We start from the raw sequence: 24,628 nt of genomic DNA, 5'->3' as shown, positions 1-24,628 counted from the left end.
ATTATACTAAATAACTGAACTTGTATCATGCTGGAGGACTCTTCATCTAACTGCTGATCTTAGGAAAAATACAATTAGTGACATTAGTACAACAAAGGCACAAAGGATACCTGGTCTATAAGGAGGTCTAACAAATTGGCGCTGAGAGGGGCTCCCTAGTCTGGAGTTCAGTAGTCGCTGACGAGGAGATGAAGTGGAAGAAACTGCTGGAGAAATGGTGTGTGTGGTGGTAGATGCAGAAGAATGTGGCCAGACAAAGCTTGGTTTAGATGGGGTATGTTTGTTAGAGGACTGAGTAATCTGTGATGCTATGGCAGAGCTTCTTGGTGATTCAGAAGAAGACATTTTTAATATTGAAGGTCTTTCCATTGCTTCTTCTTCAGAACTTACTTTGTGAGGTAGAAGAGTGTCCATAGATTTTCTTTTATTGCTAGCAGTGTCTTCATATATGTTTTTGTTACCTCTAGAAACAGAAGGGGACCGTTTTGCTGCCAAAGATGTGGGTCTCTCTTCCATTTCTTTCTGATCATATTCACTGTAATAATCATCCTCTTCATTAGAAACTGACTGATGAGATTTAGATGAAGAGGGGGAAGGAACTTTTTGAGGATGTTCAGTGTTAGACATTTTTGAGGGCAACAGGCCCTTTTTTTTCTCTGTTTGGGACACTGTTCTTGTGGCAGCTCCAGAGCGAGTAGGTGATGAAGGACGAGTTTGTCTTGAAGTGGGTGACAACCTTTGAGTATACTGGTTGTCTTTTGCTATATCACTGGCAGAACTGGAGTTTGGCTGAGTGTGTTTTGGTTTGTAGGAAGGTACCTGAGAACCTGTCTGCTGTTGCTTTGATTGAGATGAACTTGAGCTTCCCTGAGAGAAAGAAGGAGATAATCCCCTAGAAGAGGACACCTCTTTAAGAAACACAGAGTGCCTGCTTGCTCTGTCACTGCCCTCTCTTTCATCCTCATTATCATCTTCCTGCAACTCTTCATTACTTTGGGATGAGACGGCGCGGTGAGATGGGAGGCGCCGGCCCCTTGAATGCAGTATGGAAGGACTGGTTTGTGCCCTCTGTGGAGGCTCTGAGTGGGAGGCCTTCTCTGCTGGAAGATGAGAAGAGAGTGTCTTTCTAGGCAAAGACTCACTTGGTTTTGACCGATCAAGCGTTTCTTTTACCTCTCGATTGCCCTGCTCTTCAGGTTTGGATTTGGAAAGAGAAGACTGCATAAGAGAATGCTTTTCTGGAGCAGCTTTTTGACTTTGTTCTTCTGAGTCAGAGTGGGGTGATTTTTCACCATGTGTCTTTCTGGAGCGCGAATCAGAACCGATCTGAGGATTTCTTCTCTTTGAGTAGATTGCTGAAGAGGACTGCCTGGAAGAAGGCAAAGTAGGAAATAAGGGGTTTTCATCTTGTGAGTCCTCCTTATAATTCTTATCAACATCCTTTCCCTTGGATTTGGCACTGGTTGAGGAGCGAGAGTGAGGTGAAGTGTAACCAGGAGCAGCAGACCTTGATGAGACAGCCGCCGCAGCTGATTTCGAGTCCTTCCATGTGTGAGAACTGGAGCCTGAGGATAACCTTGTTTGCTGTGACCTAGAGCTTGGCTGTCCTCCTCTGTCCTCTGCTTCTTCACTGTCATACTCGTTATGGCTATTATGAGTGTGGGAATCTGCTGATTTGGAAGCAGGTTGGTGTGAATGACCTAGAGAGCCAGACCTACTGCGATGGCCTAAGACACCCTCATGAGAGAGAGCAGACTGCCGATTTGACGGCAAGGCCTGGTGACCAGGCTCTGAAGCTTTGGAAGACTTGGGGTCAGGCTTCCCTTCCACATTGCTCACAAGACCGTTTCTTTTGGCAGGCAGAGGATGGGAAAAGGTCTTAGAAGGCACATTGGTGTTGCTTTGCCTCAATTGCTTTGTTTCATTATCTGTGTATCTGGGAATGGACGAGGCAGAAGGGTGTTGTGCTGATGACGGTAACAGTGCTGGTGGCTCACGTTTCTCTGTGCTCATTTGGCTTGACACCTCAGATGTGTGGGTTCGAACAGACATCCTCCCTGAGGCAAGGACAGGGTGGATTGGCCGACTAGGAGACAACAGTTTAACATTCCTCCTCTGGTCTTGGGCTTTTGGTGGTGATGTTGTAGCTTCCTGGGAGGAATCATCTGTCACCTCAGTGGATTGGAGATCAGGTTCCAGCTCCCCTGTCTTTCTAGAAGGTAACTGAGATTTACTTAGGACCCCTCGAGTCAAGATTTTGTTCTTATATTCAGAAAGAAGACTCTTTTTATCACTAACGCTAGGTGAATGAACAGACAGCTGCTTAGAAGAAGTTGACAGCTGGGCTTTTGAAGAAACAGAAGAACTTTGAGAAGAAGATGAGCCAGCATTCCCAGTCTTTTTAGCCTCTGAATTATCTTGAATATTTGTCTTTTGCTGAGCTACTGAATCCTCATGAGCTGCTAGGGGCAAAAAGAAAAGTGTTTATTTGTAACAATAGAAGATTCACAAAAACTGACCAAAAGCAGAAAATACACAGGTAGCAAGAACAAAATTTACAAGAATATAAGACAATAACTATTTATGTATTAACCAGGCTGTAGAGTCCAGCCAAGATAAATTTTGGGTTGTAGGAAGGCATCTAGATGGAATTACTGTAGCATTTTTACTTTGGTAAAACTTAGACCAATTAAAATCAAATATCTTAAATCAGGGACTGCAACACTCCTTCAGGGGAACCAAATCTTCAGCAGAATCTAGTCACGTTGATGCATGGTGCTGCATTATCCCATGTAAAGCTGTGGCCCACCTTTTTAGCTAACCTAACAGTAACTTTTTGGCAAGAGCCAAACACAAGGAGTAGTATCTGAGTAAGACACTAAGTGACTTTCAAGAGTGGGAGCTGTCAGGTACAGAGCAGCCAAAAACCCAGAGCATTGCATTCTTGACCTTTGGATAACAAGAACACATAGTGTTGTCATAGATTATGACATGCATTTATTTAGGAGGCTAAAATGTCCATAAAAATTACCTTTTGCATGCTGCAGAGTGACAAAGACCTATTTGGACAATATAATGTTGAAAAGAGCAAGCTAAAACAATATCCAGGAAGTCAAATCCCACAGGTTAGACAGAGTGCAGCGGAGTTGAATCAGAAAGAATTAACACATGTGAGACTAAGGCAAGAGTGGGTGAATTACAGCATTGGTTCATGGCTTGGTGCTCACCTGCTGGGATGGCAACACTGAAGGCTTTTGACTGAGGACCAGGTCCCCTCCTGTTTGCTGCACGAATTTTGAAAATATAGCGCTCCCCAGCCTGCAGACCATCTATTATGGCTGATGTTGTAGCTCCAGAGTAGGTGATGGACTTGGCTCCAAATGGCTTGAGAGCCGGGGCGTATGAAAGAATGTATTCTGAAATGATTTGGCAGACGGTTGGAAGGAGGAAACTGAAAACAGTCCTGTTTCCAGCGGACAGACTGTACGGGTAGGATGAATTAGAACGTGCATTACTAAAATTAATACACTGGCAATGCACGCCGAGTCAACAGCTGGAGTATAAAGACATGAGAGAGAGATACACGTATATATGTAGGTTAAGTTGAATATTTGTTCTTATTCAGAAGAGATGCTTCTACCAGAAAATATCAACCCTGCAGATTTGCCAAATGGTAGCAACATCACGTCTGTCCAACAAAATCTAAATATGACACACTGTGCTTAGCCAGAGCTACGGTCAAACACCAAGCAGAGAGAGCAAAGCAAGGTCTGGCTGCCACTTTGAAACTCACCCTGCTCTCACCTTCGAGTTTTGAATTACCGTGATACCTGTGCTCTGTCTTAGCTTTCTGTATTGAGAGAAATTTCACCCCTATAGGAATTTTGGGCATGAAAAGGAATCTTCCCATTATACTCCCAAGAACTGCAAGTGAGATCTCAGATATGTGCAAGCTCTGTTTTATTTTCAAATCCTTTTTAAGAGGCACAGGTATCAGACAAAACCAGGGTTTTGATAATAAATTTCATGGGCTGCCAGCTTTCTCTCTCTATACAAAAACACACAATAATACCTGAGAACCCATAGTGCCACAATGAGAAGACTCTAGAACATAATGGCATCTCTTTTTTTCTGAAAGTGAGCCTATATTCATTGTGTTAAGAAATAATCCATGCACAGTTCATCAAAATAAGGAAAAAAATTTCATCGATATGTTATATGCAAATACATTTAATGCTCCACTAAAAAACAAATCAAGGTATCAGAATGCATTAATTTTTTTTTTAATTTTTTCTTTCAATATTTTTTCTTTTCCTTCTTTTTACACAGGAGTTGCTTTCATGGCAGAGACACTTGTGCAGCTTCTGATAACTCTCAAATGGCTACTGGAGAACATTTTTTCCCATTATTTTAATATGTGGTATAAATACACAAAAGGACAGGGTTGAAAAACAAAAGGATCTAAAGACAAAAATTCCTGATTACCACATGCTATCAAAATAACCATGAAATGTTAATTCAGTGATTTTAGTTAGCCAGTAAAAATATCTTGTCATTTATTTAGTTTAAAAATAAGACCTCTCCTATAACACTTCATACTCAAGCAACGATATATTAGATGTGTATAAGCATTCATCCCTTGAATATTAGTTTTTTTTAAAATGATTGCCTTGGATGAATCATCTAAGAACAATGCAGACAAAACTGCACAAAGGGCTACAGATTGTTTAAAATTAGGAGCAGACTTGAAATATCAGATAATGTCCCTGCATGACCCTTCTTACAGAAATAATGATTCTTGGACATAACTGCAACTCCATTGAAGTAATTGGCAAGACTTCTACTGACTTCAAAAAAAGAAGGAATTCCACCACTGTCCTGAAGAACACATAAAGTAGGTCTTGCAGACACGGTGTGCCTCCATCCAGGCCAATGATTTTTCAAATCTTAAGATACTGTAGCACTGATAAGGGACCTCCAAAAACTTGTGTAATTTGAGAACACAATCTTGGTAACCGCTGAAGAACAGGAGGCTAAAAAAATCAGCCTCATTTTCAGAGGGAAACAGGAAAAAATCCCAGAAAGAGCTTTTTCTTTCATTCTATGCAAAAACTTAGCCAACTGGCAAACTATCTTTATGACTATGTCCAATAACACTATAGTACACAAGATTTATGCATGAGATCTTCTGAAATCAGATTTGTGTTTGCTTCTTAAACTGAGGATTTCCTTCCATGACAAACTAGAAATAAAACACAACGTAAACTCACTCACTTTCTTGGCAATTACACAACTTTTTTATTTTACAACTAATTCTTTAAAATCTTTCTGGAAACTTCCTTCTTGAGCCTCATTTTAATCTGCCTATTAATGGAAGAAGAGGTAAAATGTGCATGCATGATACCCCAGGAACCTCTGTGACATCCCAGGCAGACAGTGACAGTGGCTTCTCAGTGGCATTGTGGAGACACTGGGCTGGAAATATTAAAGTCTTGCTTGGGTTTAATCAAGTGAAAGGATCCTGGCACAGTCAAGGTTCCAACTTACTGCAGGACAGCAGTCTACCTTTGAGAACAACAGCTCCTTGAGGGAGTTAGAAACCAACAGTGAAGACTCACCTTTGACTTTTCCTTCACTCTCTGGAAGAGCATCCCAGGATGCTGCTACAGAGGTTGGTTTCCCCTTTAATGGCCAAACGTCCAAATTTTCAGGTGCGCTGGCAGGAGCTGGGAAACAGCCATACAGAAGAGGCAAGTAAGAATCAACAGAGCATACACCTTTTACTCCATAGCAGAGATTCCTATACAGCTACTTCAAAGATAAATGTGAAGAGTACACTTGGCTCAGGTCCATGCTTGTCTCTGTCACATCTCTCTCTCAGACTGCCGTAACGAAATTTTATTCCATAATTTTAAGAACAGAAAGTCTGCACAAGACTGCTATTGTGGCTTAGCCAGAATGACATGGCAATTTGTTATGGATCACTTCCCTGTACCAAAGGGACCTGACACCTTCTCCATGGTGTAGGGAGGATTTAAATTTGCTGCCCACAAAGAGGAATGGAATCCAGGTTGCTCTTCTCAAAGGAAGAGGTACATCTAGCTGCAGGGGTCCAAGGTACTGAACCATCCCACAAAAATACCTAAGACAATTTCCCTTGTTCTCCTTGCTCCACAAGAGCAGCTGGGTGTGCTCCACTACCACAGGGCAGGAGCAGGCAGCAGCACTGAGGCCTTTTCCATACTCTCAAGCCTCTGCTGCCCCAAGCAATCATGTGGCTTGTTCTGGCTTTCCCCCAAGTCAGCCTTATTCCACAGCTCAAACTCTATGACTTGTGTTACCCCAAGGACACTTTGAATGCATACCTGCCTCTGGTGTCCGCTGGTAAACAGACACGCTCCATTTGCCTTCCTTTTCTCCCTCCAAGATTTGGATGGCAAACTCGTACATAGTGTCTGGCAATAGGTTCTCCACCAGTGCCCGCCGGTTGGACACCTGCTTGTAATCCCACCTTGCCGATTCCCCCTTTTCCCGATAGCGAACATTATACTGCCTGGCACCAGAAACACAGGGAAATAAAAGTTAGCATGTGGAAGTCTAGCATTCGCAGAACCAGAGTGGGACAGGGATGCTTTGCCCTCAAGTAGCTTGCTGGGGCTTAGGGAGGAACCTACCAAAGTGCAAACAACAAAGTACCAACAACAAAATCCAGTGTATTTTTAACTTCCTCTAATGGAGTGTGATTACTTTTACCCCAAAGGATGGACTCACCAAGATGGCTCTTTCAAGACTCTTACTCAAAACACCCTTTTCCCTGGGGGAAAGCTGCAGGATTTCCTGAACTGGGCCAGGCATCCTGGGGGGTTCCACACCAGTATCTCACTACCCCATGGCCATGGGCATGGCTGGATTGCTGGCAGACCCTTGCTCCCAGAGCAGAACCAGTGGCTCAGTTCCCACCTGTGTGCCTACATAACTGCTTCCACAGAGAAATAGAGAACATCTAAAATTACTAGTTTTACTGCTGTGACTCTCAGGGCATTTCAGCACCAGTTTCCACAGCTCTTCAGTGTTCCCAGGCTGAGCAACACAATCCAGTGCTTTCAGATCTTGGCAGTTTCCAGCCCATTTCCTTGTTTGTTTTGGTCTCCTACTGCTGCAGCATGCTGCCACATGCCAAGCTCTCAATCACAGGAGCCCCAGCCTGCTCAGCCTCAGCTGCATGAGGTTTCTGGAGGGTCAGAGGATGCAGGGTGCAATGATGGGTGTCTTTCCCACTGCAGTGATGTGTCTTTCCCACTCCACCCACAGCATGGTCATCTTGAAGCTGTAGTCTGTTTTGACAACTCAACTCAACACCTCACCTCTGTGGGCTGTGCCTTGTCCCCCACTCCTTCTTTGCCCATGCATCTTTGGGGATTTGCTGACTGTGGTGATATACAAACACTGGAACAGCCAAATACCAGAGCTGGTGCTGGCAATGTTTCAGAAGAGATGTAAACCGCTGTAGTACAACACTCACACAGATCTCTAAATGCTAACAAGCAGGGTGCTAGGAGGCAAGCTGAATTATTCTCATAACCAACAGCAATTAAATGAATGCAAAAGTATTCAGTAGAGCATTGGCAGCATTGGCTAAGTACCTATTTGCTGCAGCCTTCCGTTTTTCATACAGTGGGTCTGTCCAAGTAACAAGCACAGACTGAGAGGACATAACTCGAACAGTTATGTCTTGTGCCATCTCCACCTCTTCCTCCTCTGAAATGGCAAAACAGAACAGTATATCCTTAACAACACTGCAGTTCTCATAAAAAACAGCAAATGTCTTCAACTGACACTATAATATTCACACAGCACAGTTCATTTAGAAATACAGGTGGGAGTGGAAGACTACATGGTTACTGATGGTATTTAATGGAAAGATAATTTCTTTTGTTAGCTGTGTGCCTGCAAGACCACAGTACTAATACATTCTATAGTCCTTCAATATTCTATCGTACCCAAACTGTTACTCACAGCAAATGTTTTATTAATATACTGATATTCACCATCTCTGGCAAATGCACTGCTAGAGGTACCTGGAGAGCAGAAATGTTGTCTTAAAGAAAATCATGAGATTTTAAAATCAATTTTCATTTTGAAGGGCATTAAAACCTTCTTCAAATTTTTTTTCACAAGAGAGAATTAGTGTATATTTTATGGGTTTAGTGATTCAAACAAGTTATTTGAATTCAGCTTTATTTTTTTTTATGGTATACAAGAAAAAATGAAAAAATCATTGAAGTGGGCTGTTTTGACATATCAGAGTACCTTTTGCAAATAATTTACAAAATTTTAAAATTAAGTGGAACTAATTTGATATTTTGAGATTTTTAATTTTGATGAGGTTTCCTTTTCTATCTGTCCATCAGAGTTGTTTTAGTCTAGTCTATCTACTGGCCAATGAGAGATGTATTACTTTTCCTTATTAGTGTAATGGCAACTATTTCCAAGTCTCACAAAGGCACAGAACATACAAGGCACGATCTTCCAGACGAGTTTTATAGACAAGTAACATTGGAAAAAATATCGATGTCTCAGGAAAGAAAAGGAGCCAGTAAACTCTGGAGGATGATCTCATTCTCTAGGGATCTTACTCATATATGACTGAAATTCAGGGAGAGATTGCTCTTCTCTTCAGCAAGTGGCACATTAGCCCAAACTCCAGCACTGTCTGCACAAATGGCAGGCAGCAGGGAGGCACATTTCCCCTCTTCCAAACAGGTTTTTAACACAGAGGGTTTTCAAACAGTTCCTGGTTTTCCAAGCCAAACAGCTACTATACAAAAATGGCCAAGAGGACCCATCTACTACCCACATGTAGCCTAGGGGCCCTATTTACAAAGTTTGGCAATGGGAGCGCCTGAAGAAAGAAAGTGAGCATCACCTCTCCAGAAAAGGTGTGAGATGGGATTTGAATACAGTTCAACCACAATTCTCAGTTCTGGCATAGGTGTTTATCACCATCAAAATCTCCTAAACACTTTGCCATTCCTACGCCATTCATATCACAGTGTGAGGGGGTGAAAAAGCACACTGGCATGGAGATGACTCAGAATCTCAGTCATCCTTTTTAACCATGCCAGCAGCATGCAATCACTTCTTTCCAATGAAAGTGAAAACTTTTACCAGGTTGATGCTTCTGATACTCAACCCTTCAGAAAAGGGATTATAGATGTGAGAAAAAGAAGGCATATCACTTTGGGAGGCCTGGTTTTGATTTAATCAAGTCTTCTCATGCAGTTACTGCAATGCATAACATTTGTCAGTAGATAGACAGGAGAGATTAAAGGAAAAAAAAAACACACAGGACCTCTGAAACTTAACCGACCATGTTACAAAGTTGTATTATTTTATTAATCCTGTTTGAATTAGAGAATTAGAGACATCCATCAAGGTCTTTACTACAAAGAGAATAACCTAGTAGCACTAGAACCAAGATTTCCAGTTTAAAAATCACAAAGCTATCTCTTTGCATCCAATTGTTTCCACTCATTAGTGAAACAAACATACCTGTGACTTTTCTTTTAGTTAAAGATGACCTATAGACAGGTTGGCTCCGTCCTTGTGAGCTCCTTGATGGCAGAGAAACCACATGAACTGATTCAGAGGCTGTACATGCAGGGAAAAAGCAGATAGTTTCCTGTAACATTTTTCATTTAAAAGAAATAATGGATTTCAGAGTGGTCCCACCACATGCAAGCAGAATCTGAGCTATGGCTCTTCTCTCCACCCTTTCCCTCTGCTGTTAATGTGCCAAACATGCACATAGTGTGTCTTTAACTTAGCATCAGGCTGTCCTACAATTTCTACCCTATTCTCTACATAATACCCTCCCTCTGCTAAGATACAGACCAAAATTATACTAAGATTTTAGGAAGAAGGGCTTTTGATACCTAGGACAGCATGTGATGTGTGCTCACCTAGCAGCCCTAGGGGACTCCAGAAGTGTGCTAGCTAAGCCAGGTGCTATGAGGGAAATTTGACTCACCTAGTTTTCTTGCTTCCTGGTTTTGTCGCTCTTGTGGCATCTGAGCATAGCTCATCCTTCGGTTGCTCTCTCCATATGCACGGGGATAGCCTTGGGATCTGCTGTGTGGACCCCTGAAGCCTGCTCCATAAGGTGGTTTCCACCGAAAAGGTAACTTGCCGTCTGGAGACTGGGCTCGCACTCTCAGAGGTCTGCTTGGCATGCCTTTCTCTTCACAAAATAAGCAAACACACACACAAACCCCATGATAGTTACTATGGAGCACATGATATCAGAAGTCCACATATGTCTGTTGGAAGCACATCTATTGGGATCAGAATGAAGGGCATAATTTTACAGCTTTTAAATTTTTTTCTGTAAAACCAAATTGGAGTAACAACAAGGTTTCCAAGTGGGATGTAAAATACTCAACTGTGCCTTTTCCCAGGCCCTTCAGACAGACTGGTGCAAGACCTTGAAAATGAAAACATATCATAATACAAGGACTCCTGCCAGAAACTGGGGATGTCTTGTAGCTTTCTTGTTTAAATCTTTTCCTTTTCATTTTTTTACATCCCCTTTCCCTACTTCAGACACACTGGTACATTATTTTTTTTGAAAGAACTAAAGTTCAGTGTAAAATGAAGCACAGAACAGTTTTACTATTAAAAGCAGGTTCTTTTCTCCTAAACCCATCTCTAATTATTCTGTTCTAACAGGTCCGTATCCAAAATGTCTGTTCTGCACATGCCTCCATTCTTGACTGCCCAAACTCCCATTATATGATCCCTTGAGCACTATAAAAGGTACCTCATGCAAGTTGGGTATTTTTTAACATTTGCTGACAAGTTGGCAGCATTCTTTTAAGAAGTCGCATTGGTTCAAGGTTTGACAGCTCTTTCAGTGAAAAAAAAATCCTAGTATCCAACCTAAACCTCCTTTTGGACAACTTGAGACCATTTCCTCTTGTTCTATCACTTGCAACTTGGGAGAAGAGATTGACTCCCACCATGCTATAACCTTCTTTCAAGCAGTTGTAGGAATTAACAAGGTCTCCCCTGAGACCTTTTCTCCAGGCTGAACAACTCCAGCTCCCACAATGTTCCTTTATAAGACCTGTGCTCCAGAACTTTCCCAGCTTTGTTGCCCTTCTCTGGACTTCCTCCACCACTTCAATGTCTTTCTTGCAGTGCGGGTCCCAAAACTGGACACAGAACTCATAGCTGAGTATCACCAGTCCAGGTAGAGGGGTATGATCCCTTCCCTGGTCCTGCTGCCATACTATTTCACATTTTCCTCATGTCCAACCCATACCTGCCAAACAGCGACCTGCAGCTGCTGCCCAGCATTACAGCTCTACATGTGCCTTGGTCCTACCAAGAAGTGACTTTATTGCAGCCTCCCACCAAGGAGCAGCTGGCTGCTGAGACATGTTTCCCCTCCTCCTGTTTGTCAAACTGGGCCAGCCCCACTGCCTTAGGCTCTCACTGGAGCCCATGTTCTATTGGTAGCCACCACATGCCCAGATCTCAACATTTTTTTGAGCATCCCAGCCCTGGCTGAGGGGAGCAACATCTCCCCTCAACCAGCTCTCCCAGGCTGCAGTGGAAGCACACTGTACTGGTTTTCTCTCAACAGCCCTGTATGTTCTGGGAAGAACACTGCAGCCCAACAGCTCTGCTTCCCCAGTCAAAGCTGCAGGTTTCATTTGCAATTAAAATAGAGTTGCAAGGGATAAAGGATACAAAAGGAACCAGCCCAGCCAGAGAGCCATATGGAAAATATTCCATCTAAAACAAATGTGGTTTTAGGCAAAGAGAATTGTATCGACCCTAAGGGTGAATGAAGGGGATCAGCTGAGATTTTAAAACCAGCACTTTCCAAGGCTTCAATTGCTTGCCTCATGGTAGCACCACACTCTACTACCATTGTTCCCCTTTCACCAGTTAGTTCCAGTTTCTATTTATCATTCCTCATCACAGTTTGACTGGCAGGAGTCTGAAGGTACCCAAGATGGAGTTATCAGCAATGGTTAAGATGGAGTTATCAGCAATTGTTAAAATGGCATTGCTGATAACTTCTGATCCATTAAAACCAGCATTTTTGTATGAAGTTTGTTCCAGGCTTTACAAGTAAGGAACTTCTCATTAAAAATTAAGGGCAGCAGGAGGAGCTTACCACAGCCCAGGAGCCATCAGTCTGGTCTGGAATAAGGTTGAAGACCCTGACCTCAGCCACACAGGGGAAGATGAAGCTGGTTCACACCTCCCCATAGAAGTACCTACCAAGTTGCTGTCCCACCAGGTTTAACCATGCCAAAGGGTCAGCACTTCCCAGTCAAAAGAACATTTCACACTCCTTAAGTTCCCAACAGAGTCCCTGTCTTCTGCAGTCACAGCCCTTAAACCTCAGCATCCCCCTATCCTGGTGTCCTGCTCTCATCTGGGCTCTAGGGAAAAAAAATTCTGAATTTCCACAAGGAGGATAACCCTGGGACTGTATACAGTGAGCAAAAAGAAAAACTCTTGTATCCCAAAGATCAGAGTTTTGTCCTCCTGGGCAGGCTCATTCATGTTCAAAAAAAGCCCTCAGAACCACCACCACCACCACCACCAACGAAAATCACACAGAAAAATTAGAACTATCCTAAACAAGATATACTCACTAGACAAGGGATGGGAGGAGGAATTAATAAATCCCATGCATCATTTAAGTCATTCAACTCCCAGTGTAGCCCCTTCCTGTGGGGATACTGAACTCCCCAGGAACAATAGTCTTGAATAGTCTTAAAAGAATTAGTTACCAAGTACGTGACTGAACTTAAGGTTGAGTCTTCCTCATCTGTCCATTATTTACCCCTGTAAACATCTCTAAGTAATTTTTCTCTTTTGTTCCAAAACTGATTTAACAGCTTTCTGGAATTCCACTCTGTTCAAACAAAATCAACTGGAAATCATCTTCAGAACGCATCTAAAGATCTACCTGCATTTACACTAAAATTAAATGCTTTTCTATAGTCTCAAAAATGATAAAGTCACTCCCTTTCACTCTCTTTAGTCTGAAAATCCAACATTACTTAAAACTGCAGGAATCTGTGTACAGTTTCTTGGCCCCAAAAATCTGGGGCTGGTTAAAGACTTGATATTGACTTTTCGCAGATGAAATGTCCACTAGTATTGCCAAAATGTCTCTGTACTGTAGGAAAGCATTTTACAAATTATATAAGCCCAAAGTACAAGGTCTAAGCTGAGGGTAAAACATGCTCTGAACAACCACACAAGGAGGCAGCTTGCACTTGCCAAATCATACAGATTCTTCAGAGGGTCTCATCAATTATCTAGCAAAGGAAAACACAAAATAGTTCCAGAAGAAAAGGGAAGTACTGACCCCTAGCAATCAATCTAAAACTGCAGGGGAAAACAAATCAAACAACTCAAACCTATTAAGATACAAGTACAAAAAGCCATTGAAATTTGAGGTCACAAAAAATGAGGCACTTCAATTTACCACCACAGGTCTAGGTACAGTTTTTTCGTTTTGCCTTCCATTGTCAACAAAAACTTTTCTACACTTGGTGCACCATAACTTCAGGACTGGAAAACTGAACCTATAAAATGTATTCTGCTGCAGAGATGACACATAACTTGGCACACACAGTAGACAACATCCATATAGTTTATAAACAACTATCAATCTCTGTTTTCACTTCAGGCAGAAGTCTGGGAGACTGAGTACAGTGACCCAGCCATGGCCGAAGCAACAACTTGGAGGCAGAAATTGTACCTGCTAGAAGATAAAAATATAATCAGAAAAGATCAAAAATGGTAGCTGGTAAATGAAATGCTGCAATGGGCAACTTGACCAAAAAATCATCAGAATCTGCAGTGCAACAGCAAACTGGCAGAATTTTTGCAGATTTTTTTAAGGGCAAGGTGGTGTTTCAGGTTTTATTATTATTTTAAATTAATTTCCAAGCATCAAATGGGACTTTCTGATTCTGAACCCTGTACTTGAGACCATTGCTGCCTTACTAGACAAAAGAGTATGAAAGGTTAAAGAAAAAGTACTGAAATGCTCAGTTCATTTATCCTTCTCATAAAGCAGATTCCTGTCTTAAGAAGACTTTAACTGCTCCCTAAGCTCAACTAATTGTCCTTTGAGGTAAGAACCTTGCACCACTGACAGTCTGCAATCCAATTTCAGAGCAGAGCAACTCAGTTTACAGACACCCTGCACCTTTCCACTCAAAACCACCACTAGGACAAGAAAAGTAACTCAGCCAGATGCGGGTTCCTTGGTCTCTGAGCTATTTCTTTGGGAAGCAATGCTCTGCATACTATGCATTTCCATAAGCGTCCAAGTCCTACCGCCATCAAGATGGCAGCTGTACTTGTAGCAAAAAAGGATAGTCAATTAAAGAGCAGGAAAAAAAAAGAGGAACTATATTTAAATTCCTTAGCTGGCAATTCTAAATTTAACTCCATTTGGGAGGTAAGACTCTTTGTAAAACATTCACACTCATAAAACCTATTGTTCTCCTGGCCACTCCTAGATGCAACTTCTTGAGTGGTGACACTCAATTTCAGGACACACATAGCAAACACATCCTAAGGCAACTCTACAGGTGCCCTTTTTGGGCAGCTTGTGAAACCAAGACAGGATTCTGCCCAGGGGTACAGGAAGACTGAGGAATGCCTGCCCTGCAGAAAAGCACCAGGAAAGTCAAAGAGTTAAGCCCCACATTCATGTGGCAGTGTTCATGTCCTGGCTGTATCATGGCCAGACCTTCACCAGGAAAAAAATGATTGTTTTCAAAAATCCTTTGCAGCATAATCATTTCTTTCTTCTTCATGCCACCAACACATGCTGTTTTCCATATGGTGCTTTACCATCTTCTAGTAGGTAAATCACTGGTAAATCACTTGGCTTTAAGGGTTGGGCAATTCAGATACACCATCTTATTTTTCACCCAATTTGAAATAGATTATGAAAGAGACTGTATTTGACAAGGTGAAAGCTGAGCTTTACCAGCGAAGCGAGGCATCTAAGCTCTGCAGTCCTTTGTGCAACTTAAGGCTTTCAACTTTTGTTGATTAATCAGGAAAAAAATGCCATTCTACCATAACTGAAAAGCAAAGGGGAAAGAAAGCATCTCATGTTTCTCATCCAGCAATCCACACAGGAGTGGCTGCTCTCCTCTTCACTTTCACATACTCTGACTGTTACCCGTCACCATATAGCTATCCCCAAGCCACATCAGCAGAAAAGAAAAGAAGAAAGAGGACAAACACAAAATCACAAGAAGATAGTTGTTTTCCACCCAAAAATTAATGTCCCACGTCACTTTGGCTAAGTGTTACTGGATTTTTTTTAAGTTGATAGGTTTTTTCCTAAGTTGAAGACCCAAGCTCGGTTAAGAAAATGTGAGCAATTCACCAGCTTCAATGAGGGCTGGACTGGGGCCATCCCAAGAAGAGTTCACTCTGCAAAGATATTTCCTGCAGTGGGTGAGCCAGCTCAAACAGTGCTGATGTGGCCCTCCAAACTGCGATGTGCTGACTGATCTAAATGCACAAGGCTCTGGGCTCCATGATTTCCTTCAGACCTGCCCTGGCACAGAGCAGAACAAGAACTCTAGTGGGGTTCTTCAGAGTAGTGCAGCAGTTAACATGTGTAAAAGCCTAAGTATATGACCAGAGAAAGTAGAACTGAAATGGAAAAACAAATCCACCCTGAGGCTTACTGGGTCGGTGGGTCCCCTAGCATTTTAAAATGCACTGTTAAACTTTTCCCTGTGTGGGCTGATCAAGTCTCATAATGCCACTAATTTATACACTCAACATCAGATCTCCTCCTGGAAATAAGATAATCAGTTAAAGCAGTAGAGGCAAACGACATAAAAATCCTTTGTTTCTTGCAGAAAAAAAGAAAAATTCATTTAGCACATTTCCACACACTTCTGCTTGGCACAGAAAGCAGGGACTGGAATGCTTTAGTTCCTGCAAAGCACAATGGAATATGTACCATAATTCACTGGGCTCCAGTCAGGAGTTTTGGGCAGAGGACCAGTATTCAGCAGTAATGTCTGATTTAAGGAAAGCAATTCATTATACATCTGTAGAGGAGATACCTGGCATCCGGAGGACATTCTTTAAATTGACAGCGTCAACAGAAGTTTCCAGTGCTCCCTTTGAAGAGCCCTCTGAATGCTAAGCACAGTGGACTGGGATACTTTTCAAACTCAGGAATGTAATTCTACACGATTAGCACGTGTATTACGACTTAGGAAAAACCAACAGTGAGTTATTAAAGGCTTCACACTCTCCCATTGACATCAATGCACAGTCTTCCTTCTGCATCAGTGACCTTTGAAGGGAGCCTGCTGAGGCTGGGCTACGTCTGTCTCTCACAGCCACTGGTTTTGGATGCTTCATATCTGGGCTTCTCCAGTGATCAAACCACTGTGCAAAGGCCCCCAGGAACCTCACAAAGGCTGTCAGAACACACTGCAGCCATGGCCTTGGTCTGCAAGTGCCCCTTCAGGGTGTTGTCCAACACCTGCCTGTTCACTGAGTTGGAGGAAAGGTGGTACTGGAGTGACAACAGCTATGGGGGCTCCTTGTGGGGACAGAGCAGGTGAAACCATCTGGCAAAGGCCTGGGATTGCCCTCACCATTACTGGCTTCGCCCACAGGCTGAGTTGGGGGGACTCCTTTCCATTAACTTATTGGACTATAACTGTCTGTTCTCCCTGGAGACTGAACCCTTGGTATTGTGCCCTAATCATGAAGTTGCTCATCTACATCTGCTAGTGTATTTATACAGCCAAAACCTTTAAAGTGCACTACATCATCGGTGACCATGTTGTTCACCAGGCAAAAAAACTCCAGCATCAGAACAGATGAAGTGCACAGTCACTGCACCCACATGTGAGGTGTGGACAGCAGGTATGTGGTTGTGCACATTCCTTGGCAGGACATCCTCCTCTTGCCAGTCACCATGAGGACAGAACTGCCTTCTAACCCTTCTGCCTTGTAGGTGTGACTGGTTGGCTTGAACAGGCAACACAGGTGATGGAAAAGCATCATTTGTATCAGTGCAACCATCCATAGCATATACCTGAGCAAGGGTTAGTCTGTTGAGGCTTCCAGAGAAAACCAGCAATGTACCACATAGAGAAATGCAGGGATGAATTAGGGCCCACCTGTGGTTCCCTCTTAAAAGACATGGATAGTGTCTCCAGCCAGCATGAGAAGGAGGTAAAATCATGACACTTGGCAAGGGAGAACTGAGACTCAGTAAGCTCTGCTTTGCTTCATGCATTAACCAAACAACAAAAATTTATGGAAACAGTTCCTCCAACTGGGCCCAGAGCTGCAACAGCAAAAGCCATCCATTCTGGGCAATACATCTCCCAGAACACCACTGTTATAGTTTTAAAACTTGCATTTTCCAACTTTCTCTTTCCACATTCTTCTCAAGAGATTCTGTGGATATCTATGCCTTATAAACAGTCCCTTGCTTTATTTTACATAGCTGTTCCACTACAACATATATTTTTCACTTATAATTGTCACTTGGAGACTGATATGAGTCTCATGAGCACTTAAATACATACCTCACCACATGCATTTGAGTTCTTTGATTCAAGACTGCATTCAAAGCTCTTCACTCTCTCACAGCCTAAACCTTCTTAGTTCCCACCTGAAGCCTTGGTAGCACACTTTGTCTCCACCTTGTTTTGAAATCTACCCCTGCTCCAGAGGTAGAGGCACCTCCTTTAGGTCCAGTGAGAGGACAGAAACCCCTGACAGTCCAGAAGAACTGAGCAGGTGGTTTTCAAGCTCTCCTGGCTGCACAGCTCTGGCCCTGGGACTCCTTGTTGCCACCCACACTAATGTGCATGGCCTGGGCTCCAAAACACATGGTTTACATCAGGCCACTGTTTCAGCTCCTGGAGAAATACAGCCCACTGCTCAATTAGGCAGCCACTTCTGGGAGTGCAAAACATGAAACCTACTCCAGCAGCAGGCCTTCTGAAAGCTTCCAAACATCAGGCAGTGAGATGGATATGGATGATTATAGCACACTCTGTAAACCAGGAACAGTATGTAGGGGTGTGACCCTTCTAAACTAAAATCCTCAATCGCTAACAGAAAAGGGAGCAGCATTTATGAAGAATGTACTTTGTATGTCATAAAAACTTTAATTATTCCCAATTCCCTAATAAGTAAAATACGGAAAAAGTTGAACATTTGGCAGACTCATTTCGGAAGTGTTTTTAAAACCAGCTACTCCAAAACCAGCACTGAAAGGTAGCCTTTAAACCTGTCACTCAAACTATCCCTTTGTCTAGATACATTTCCTCCACCTGGCTGTCTAATACTAACTCACATTGATATTAGTCTGTTTTTCTTTTGGATTGTCATCCATGCATCTTTCAAGGTCCTGATAATATTAACTTCCTTATATTTGAAGTCTATGAAGTTCTTCATCTGGTGAAAATAATTTTGTTTCTGGTGGATTGTTCTCTTTTACATGGCTTTACCATATCAGCCAGAGATACTGCCAAAATGACTGACAACATAAGGACGTTTTTTCCTATGCAGGACAGAGTCATAATTCTGACTCCAGCTGTTCCTTGAGAATCCAGAAAACAGTCTGAGGATTAGGTGGTACCATCAGCACAATTAAGCTTACGACCTTTAAGTTTTTCATAGCAAATATAAATCAGATCTATACTATTTGACTATGCTTCAAATGTTAATACAGGTATCCGTTCAATCTTTGTTTACTGACTTCAAGTCTAACCTTTTCTAAACTTAAAAATGGAAGACTGTAAGGAGGGACTGGATGCCTGTGCTATTCCACTTTGACCTGAAGCTCCCTGACTTCAGTGGAAACCTCTATTTCATCAAGCCTGTCACTGGAAATTTGATTTGCAAGAAGGGGGACTCATTGATTTCACAGGAAAAAAAGTTTATAGCAAAGCTCACCTATTTCTTTTACATCAACAAGGAGGGATAGCTTGAGGTGTTAATGAATCTGATAAAGATATTGACCCCAAATGATTCCATATGCATTTCTTCAACTCCTCATCTTCAGGATAAAGGGAATATTAGTACTTCTCCACTGAAGTGCTCATGAGGTTTCCCAGTGCTGACACCAGACTGCCTCATGAGACTCCTGGATGTCTTAACTGGAAGCTCCTGTGACACTCAGATTCTTCCTAGTGTGCAAGAAATGCTCATCTCTTGGCTTCACTGAACAGTCAATTGTAGAAATAGCACGAATATCAACTTACAACATCTTAAGCCCTGTTTCTGAAATAAATCAGAGCCTGAGGCTGCTTTAAATGGTGGAGTCTGAATTTAATCTGACTGCAATCACAAACACAACAAAAGCACAGGATAAAGTTAGAACTGAGCTTGTTTTTCTGCAGATAATCCTTGTACAGGCTGTCCTCTAGCCCTAGTCAGAAGTTCAGTGACAGGAAGGAAACCTGCCAGAGAAAACTAGAACATGAACCCACACCAAGCAACTCATACCATGGCAACACATTGTCAGGAATAAAACATCTCCCTTCAAAGTCTGTGTCTTTCCACACCATGTCAATGACTGTAGTCACAACATTGTTTTCACCTACACTTTGTTGTTGTTTTCATACTTGTGTTCTTTATTCATTATAAACTGTTTCTTTGCTTCTAACAGTCTAAGATGAAGCACACACTACATCAAAACTGTGTCAGGAAAGTTAAGAGCAAACATAACATTGCCACAAAGCTAAGAGACCTACAGTTTTGGTTAGTTTCCTATTTAAAATTAGGGACACTTGAATCATACTACTTTTCAAGGTATATTTTTGCTGTCAAAGAAGGTATTGAAAACACACTGTTCATTTAAGAGAAGTGGACAGCACAGAAGAGAAACCCACAACACAGTCCTGAATACATGGAAGCCACATCTTTCCTGGGACATTCCTGGCTTCCACCTGCACATATGCACCATCCTCACACTCTCCTCACAGCTTCATCTACAAAAGCTGGGGCCTTTACCAGCACTGGCCCTGGAAACACAGATTAATCGGTGTTAAAGACGCCCGTTGGTATCATGAGTGGTAACACTCTCCTTAGTGGAGAGAAGTGGGTTTTAAGCAGTTAATCTTTTTCTCTCTGACTGCAGGAGAAGGTAGAAGAAATCCCTGAGAGATTCCAAAGGCAGCAGGATTCCCCTGAGTAACTCCATGGTTCCTGAGGGCAGAACCAAGGCCACTCATGCATCCATCTGTCACTGGTGCCTGGGGCAGGCTAATGAGTTTCAACAGTCTCTTCCATGCAAGAGCTTGGAGAGCACAGCTCCCCTTTGTTCACCACTACCCCAGTCCAGTTCTTGTCCCTCAAACATTTCAAAGGCTGTCAGAGGTGTGGGGATACTCTAAGTGCCACTTGGAAACCAGGCAGGATTTTGGCTGCACAACCCATGATGAGCAAAACCAGTCTTATTCTCCTCTAGCAATCTGGCGATTTTGTCCATGACAACAGCAGAAGGTGGCATGAAGACAACAAAAAGTTTGCACTAGGATGGATATTATCCCTCTTGTAAAGTATACTGACCACCACACTGAGAGCTGCCACCTCTGAGACACAATCTCTACATGCGTTTCATTGACTGCTGGTACAAATGCACATGGTAAAATCCACCATGGCAGTAGGAAGAAATAACTGCTCCATTTAACTTAAGTTTATGGTGGTTTCATGAAAACCTGGAATAAGACAGAATATTTGCTCAGAGTGACAGTCTCAGTGGCTTTCTCACATTCTGTGAAGCTGCCACTGAGGAAATGTTTCATCTCCACATAAGAAAATATACGCAGATCTTTCTTTAAATTGAAGGTGAAACTGGAACCAGAGCTGATGCCCATATAGGTATGGCTAGATGGGAAGGATGACAGGATTACAAGCTCATAAATGCCCTTCTCTCCAGCACTGACACCAGCACAGAGCTTGCATGATGCTGCTCTGCCCAGACTGGACATGGATCCTGGGTGTGAGCATTACTGCACTGCAGTTTACCCACATTTACTGTCACTCCCACACAGGCTTGCAGATGAGACAGCTTATTTCCCTCTAGCTGGACCTCAGAGGATGCCCACAGGTGAGGCAGTAAAAAAAGAGAGTATTGTTTATAGGCTGTCAGGCATCCCCTCCACCACTGCTCCCTCCCCCTGTGCCCACAGCCTGAGGAAGCTTTGAAGTGGGTTGGCAAGGGAACAAGTCAGAGCCAGAGCATGCACTCCTGTGAGCCAGCCTCTGTCCTGCTCCCCATAGCTATGGCCATAGATCTCCAGTAAAGAAAATACTCCCATTAAAATTGCACTCCTCATTAGGAGGCTAACTAAACCGTGGCAGCACCTTCATGCTGTGCACCTGGATCAGTTCTTATGAACCTCAATCTGCTCTCCTTTCACATCCGTGCAATCTCATTAAAACCAATGGCATGTTATAGAAGCACTCAAGTGAAGAATGAGGCCCTGCTCACTAAAAGGTTGAAGAAAACATTTATGTAATTATCCTGATGGAGGATATGGACTAGGCTTACGGGAAGTCACAGGAGGAGCCACAGTTTTCTTTCTGCACCAGCTTTCACTTCCACCTCATCAGGCAGTGGTTACCAACAGCCATAAAGCACAAAGTTTTGCACGCTTTGTTCATGTTATTCACTTTACCTGAGATTTTTATTATCAGTTAAATTCTTCTATCCAAATACTCACTTTCCTCTCAAATTTCTCTCAGCTATTGGTTGCTGAGATGCTTCATGGCCCATCCTCAAAGCGGGAGACAAATGGTAGCCTACAGCCTACTCTGTATTGGTTTGTGATGGGCTGTGGGAGGAAAGTGACAACTCTCAGTCACCTTCACAATCCCCTGACACATCCCCTGTTAATCTCAGCCACTTTAACACTCAGCAAATGGATTACATCAGTCATTTGTGGACACAGCAACAAGTGTTAACCAAGCCACTACAAGTAAAAAAAACCTCATGGCTTCAACTGTTACTCAGAAATCTAGGATTTTGGAAATTTCAGAATGCCGCTTTTCACTTATTTAAAAAAAAAAAAAAAAAGGGAAAAAGATGATCAGTGGGATATTTCTGAAATAAAGATTGGGTTTGAATCCAAAGCTTTGGCAATCTGAATGCTGTGGTTCTCTTTTTAGTTCATTCCTTTATGCATATCACAGACTTCACCAAATCATCCTCAAGCATCCTACTTACATTTGGGATGGTTGATTTTCACCTCTCTCCAAAACCACTTCAATATAGATAAATTTGCTCCCTTACCCGGTGAAATAGCACAGATTTTTTAATCTACTAGAGATTCATATGCTTTTGTAAAGTCTTTCCATTCCATCTCTAGCTGAAGTGCAGTTCAACTTTCCATTTGAAACTGCCAAAAATGCCTCAGACTCACAAAGTCAGAGAGTAGGAATTCAAGCTTCATCATGCATTAAAGAAAAATAAAATCTAAAACTCTTAATTTTTGTTTCATATTTTCAAGCCTTTTTTAAATCAGAAAAGTTAGTTTCCCAAGGTGCAGGTTTACTAAGAACAAAACTCAGGCTCAACATTAGTGTCTGCTCTTTCATTAGCTGCTCTCAGAGATTAAGTTACTTTACACAGAATGGAAAAAATAAATCTTATAAATCTTAAAATAGCCTTTGCTGCTTCCTCTTAATGGAAAATGCAAATAAAAATCACTAAAATAGTATTTGTATATCTCTAATAAGAAATGGTTCACGATTCATGTCTTGAAGTAAGACCCACTCTGATTCTTCTAACTAACTTTATTCCACATTATTTATTGCAAAAGTTTTTTCCAAATCTACACATGTAGCTTTGTACTCTAAAAGGGAAGATGGTGGCGCACCCTCCAGGGATCCCAAAGTGCAAAACTCATAAATCCTAGATAAAGAGCATGCCAGGGAAATGGACAGAATACTATGATCACTATTTTTAGGAGCTCTGTATTAGGTTGGGTGAGATAGGCACAGATCTTCACTGAGTACAGTTCAGAGGAATGAAGCTTTCTAGTACCAAAACACCCACCCAAGCACTGCCCGCTTTGCTTGTGAGCTCTGACCCGCCCATCACCATGCTGGTGACCTATAATGATGTTGTGATGAAAAATAATTCCCTCTCTCTTCAAACCTGAGCTTCTGATGAAAACCAGCCCTCACTTCTGTGGCAGTGGTATCCTCTGCTGTCCTAGGGCTTTGACTAGATCTGCATGGCAAGGGCAGGTTACCCAGCAGAGTCATGGGCAGCCTGAGTCTGGGTGTTCTCTGTGGCCAGTGCTGGGGAAGCAGCCCTGCAGCAACAGCAGAGACAAGGTCTGAGCTTGGATCCCTCAAACCAAGGCTGGCTGCTAAGAGCAAGGCAAGGAAATTTGCACTCTTTTACAAGTAACTTAAGCAACTTGCTAACCTTTTGTTGGTTGGCCATCTGCTACCATTCAGTAGCATAAACATTTTGCTGAAGCTGCAAAGCTTCCTGAAACACAGTGATTTCCTTCCATACAAAGAGGCCCCAAATACTCAAAAGCTCCTACAGGTATTTTGAAGTTTCACTGTTTTCCTTCTTGGTTTTTATGGGGACAACTTGCAAACATAACAGAAGTTTGGGAGTTTTAAAATATATTTATACAGTACAAGCAGAGAAAAAAATATATTTGCAAAAGGTCCAACTGCTGAAAAAGTCAAAGGGTTCATTTCATATTGCCAAAAATCTTGCAAACTCTATGTCTAATTTTATGAGGCTCTTATGTTTGGATTCATAGGGTCTGTTTCTGCCACTCTCACTAGAATTACTAACAGCTTGTTCTGTAAATGTCCAGTCCTAAGAAAAATCTCACTTCTCCCAAAGGAAAGCAACAGATAGAACAGTAGGCATGTGCTAAAAATAACTCCCCCGTCTTCAAACACACCTCCTTCTTTCAGAAACATCCATACTAACTCATCAGATATTCTGATGCTTACATCCACTAGACCTTGAGGTCCACCAGTTATCTGAGCTCTCACTTCAGCTCTCTCCACTGGGCTGAATCCTTCCTCTCTCCCTGCTGGTGTTAAAAAAAGCAGTCTTGTTTTTTCTTGTATTTCCTTCTCCCTTCCCACTGTTGACACACACATGACAGGTCCTTCCCTCCACTCCCAGTGGGAGTGTGGATACCATCCTCTCCCAGTCACACTCCCACTGTGCTGCTGTGCAGGCACAGCTGTGGCCACACCACACTGCCTGTGACTACCCTGTGCTAGCATAACATGGGACAGCTGGCTTGTCACCACCACAAGGGAAGACTTGAGCCAGTTCCAAGCCATTTCTCTTTCAATTTCACTTAAGAATTGGTTTGAAATAATCTTCTATCCCTCCAAGGTTTCACACTCGTTCCCATTCCCGTGTCACATCATCAGCTGCAGGTTTCCAGCCCAACCTGCACGATGTGATACCAAACACAACCAGAATCCCACAGTGTCTCATACCACTCATCATCCCTCCCTGAGCATAATTTAAACAGGTGTTTTGCAGAGAAAAGAAAGTGTGTTAGCAGAGGTGTCTGGCCCT

General features: G+C 42.5%; 1 protein-coding gene across 1 annotated transcript in view; it reads right to left on the bottom strand.

Annotated features, from left to right (window-relative positions):
- FNDC1 (fibronectin type III domain containing 1) overlaps window positions 1–24,628 on the bottom strand; it is a 62,559-nt gene that overhangs the window by 29,994 nt on the left and 7,937 nt on the right. The window contains exons 2-8 of the mRNA XM_021540537.2: window positions 10,031–10,240; window positions 9,553–9,651; window positions 7,644–7,758; window positions 6,366–6,553; window positions 5,619–5,726; window positions 3,228–3,416; window positions 111–2,462 (exon numbers count right to left, since the gene is read on the bottom strand). Coding sequence (XP_021396212.2) covers window positions 111–2,462; window positions 3,228–3,416; window positions 5,619–5,726; window positions 6,366–6,553; window positions 7,644–7,758; window positions 9,553–9,651; window positions 10,031–10,232 — 3,253 coding nt within the window. The 5' untranslated portion in view covers window positions 10,233–10,240. The remainder of the gene's footprint in view (window positions 1–110; window positions 2,463–3,227; window positions 3,417–5,618; window positions 5,727–6,365; window positions 6,554–7,643; window positions 7,759–9,552; window positions 9,652–10,030; window positions 10,241–24,628) is intronic.

This window comes from Lonchura striata, chromosome 3, assembly GCF_046129695.1.
Source record: "Lonchura striata isolate bLonStr1 chromosome 3, bLonStr1.mat, whole genome shotgun sequence".
In the NCBI taxonomy this organism is placed as follows: domain Eukaryota; kingdom Metazoa; phylum Chordata; class Aves; order Passeriformes; family Estrildidae; genus Lonchura; species Lonchura striata.
The sequence above is the reverse complement of the archived record's forward strand: the minus strand, read 5'-3'. Positions and strand labels throughout refer to the sequence as shown.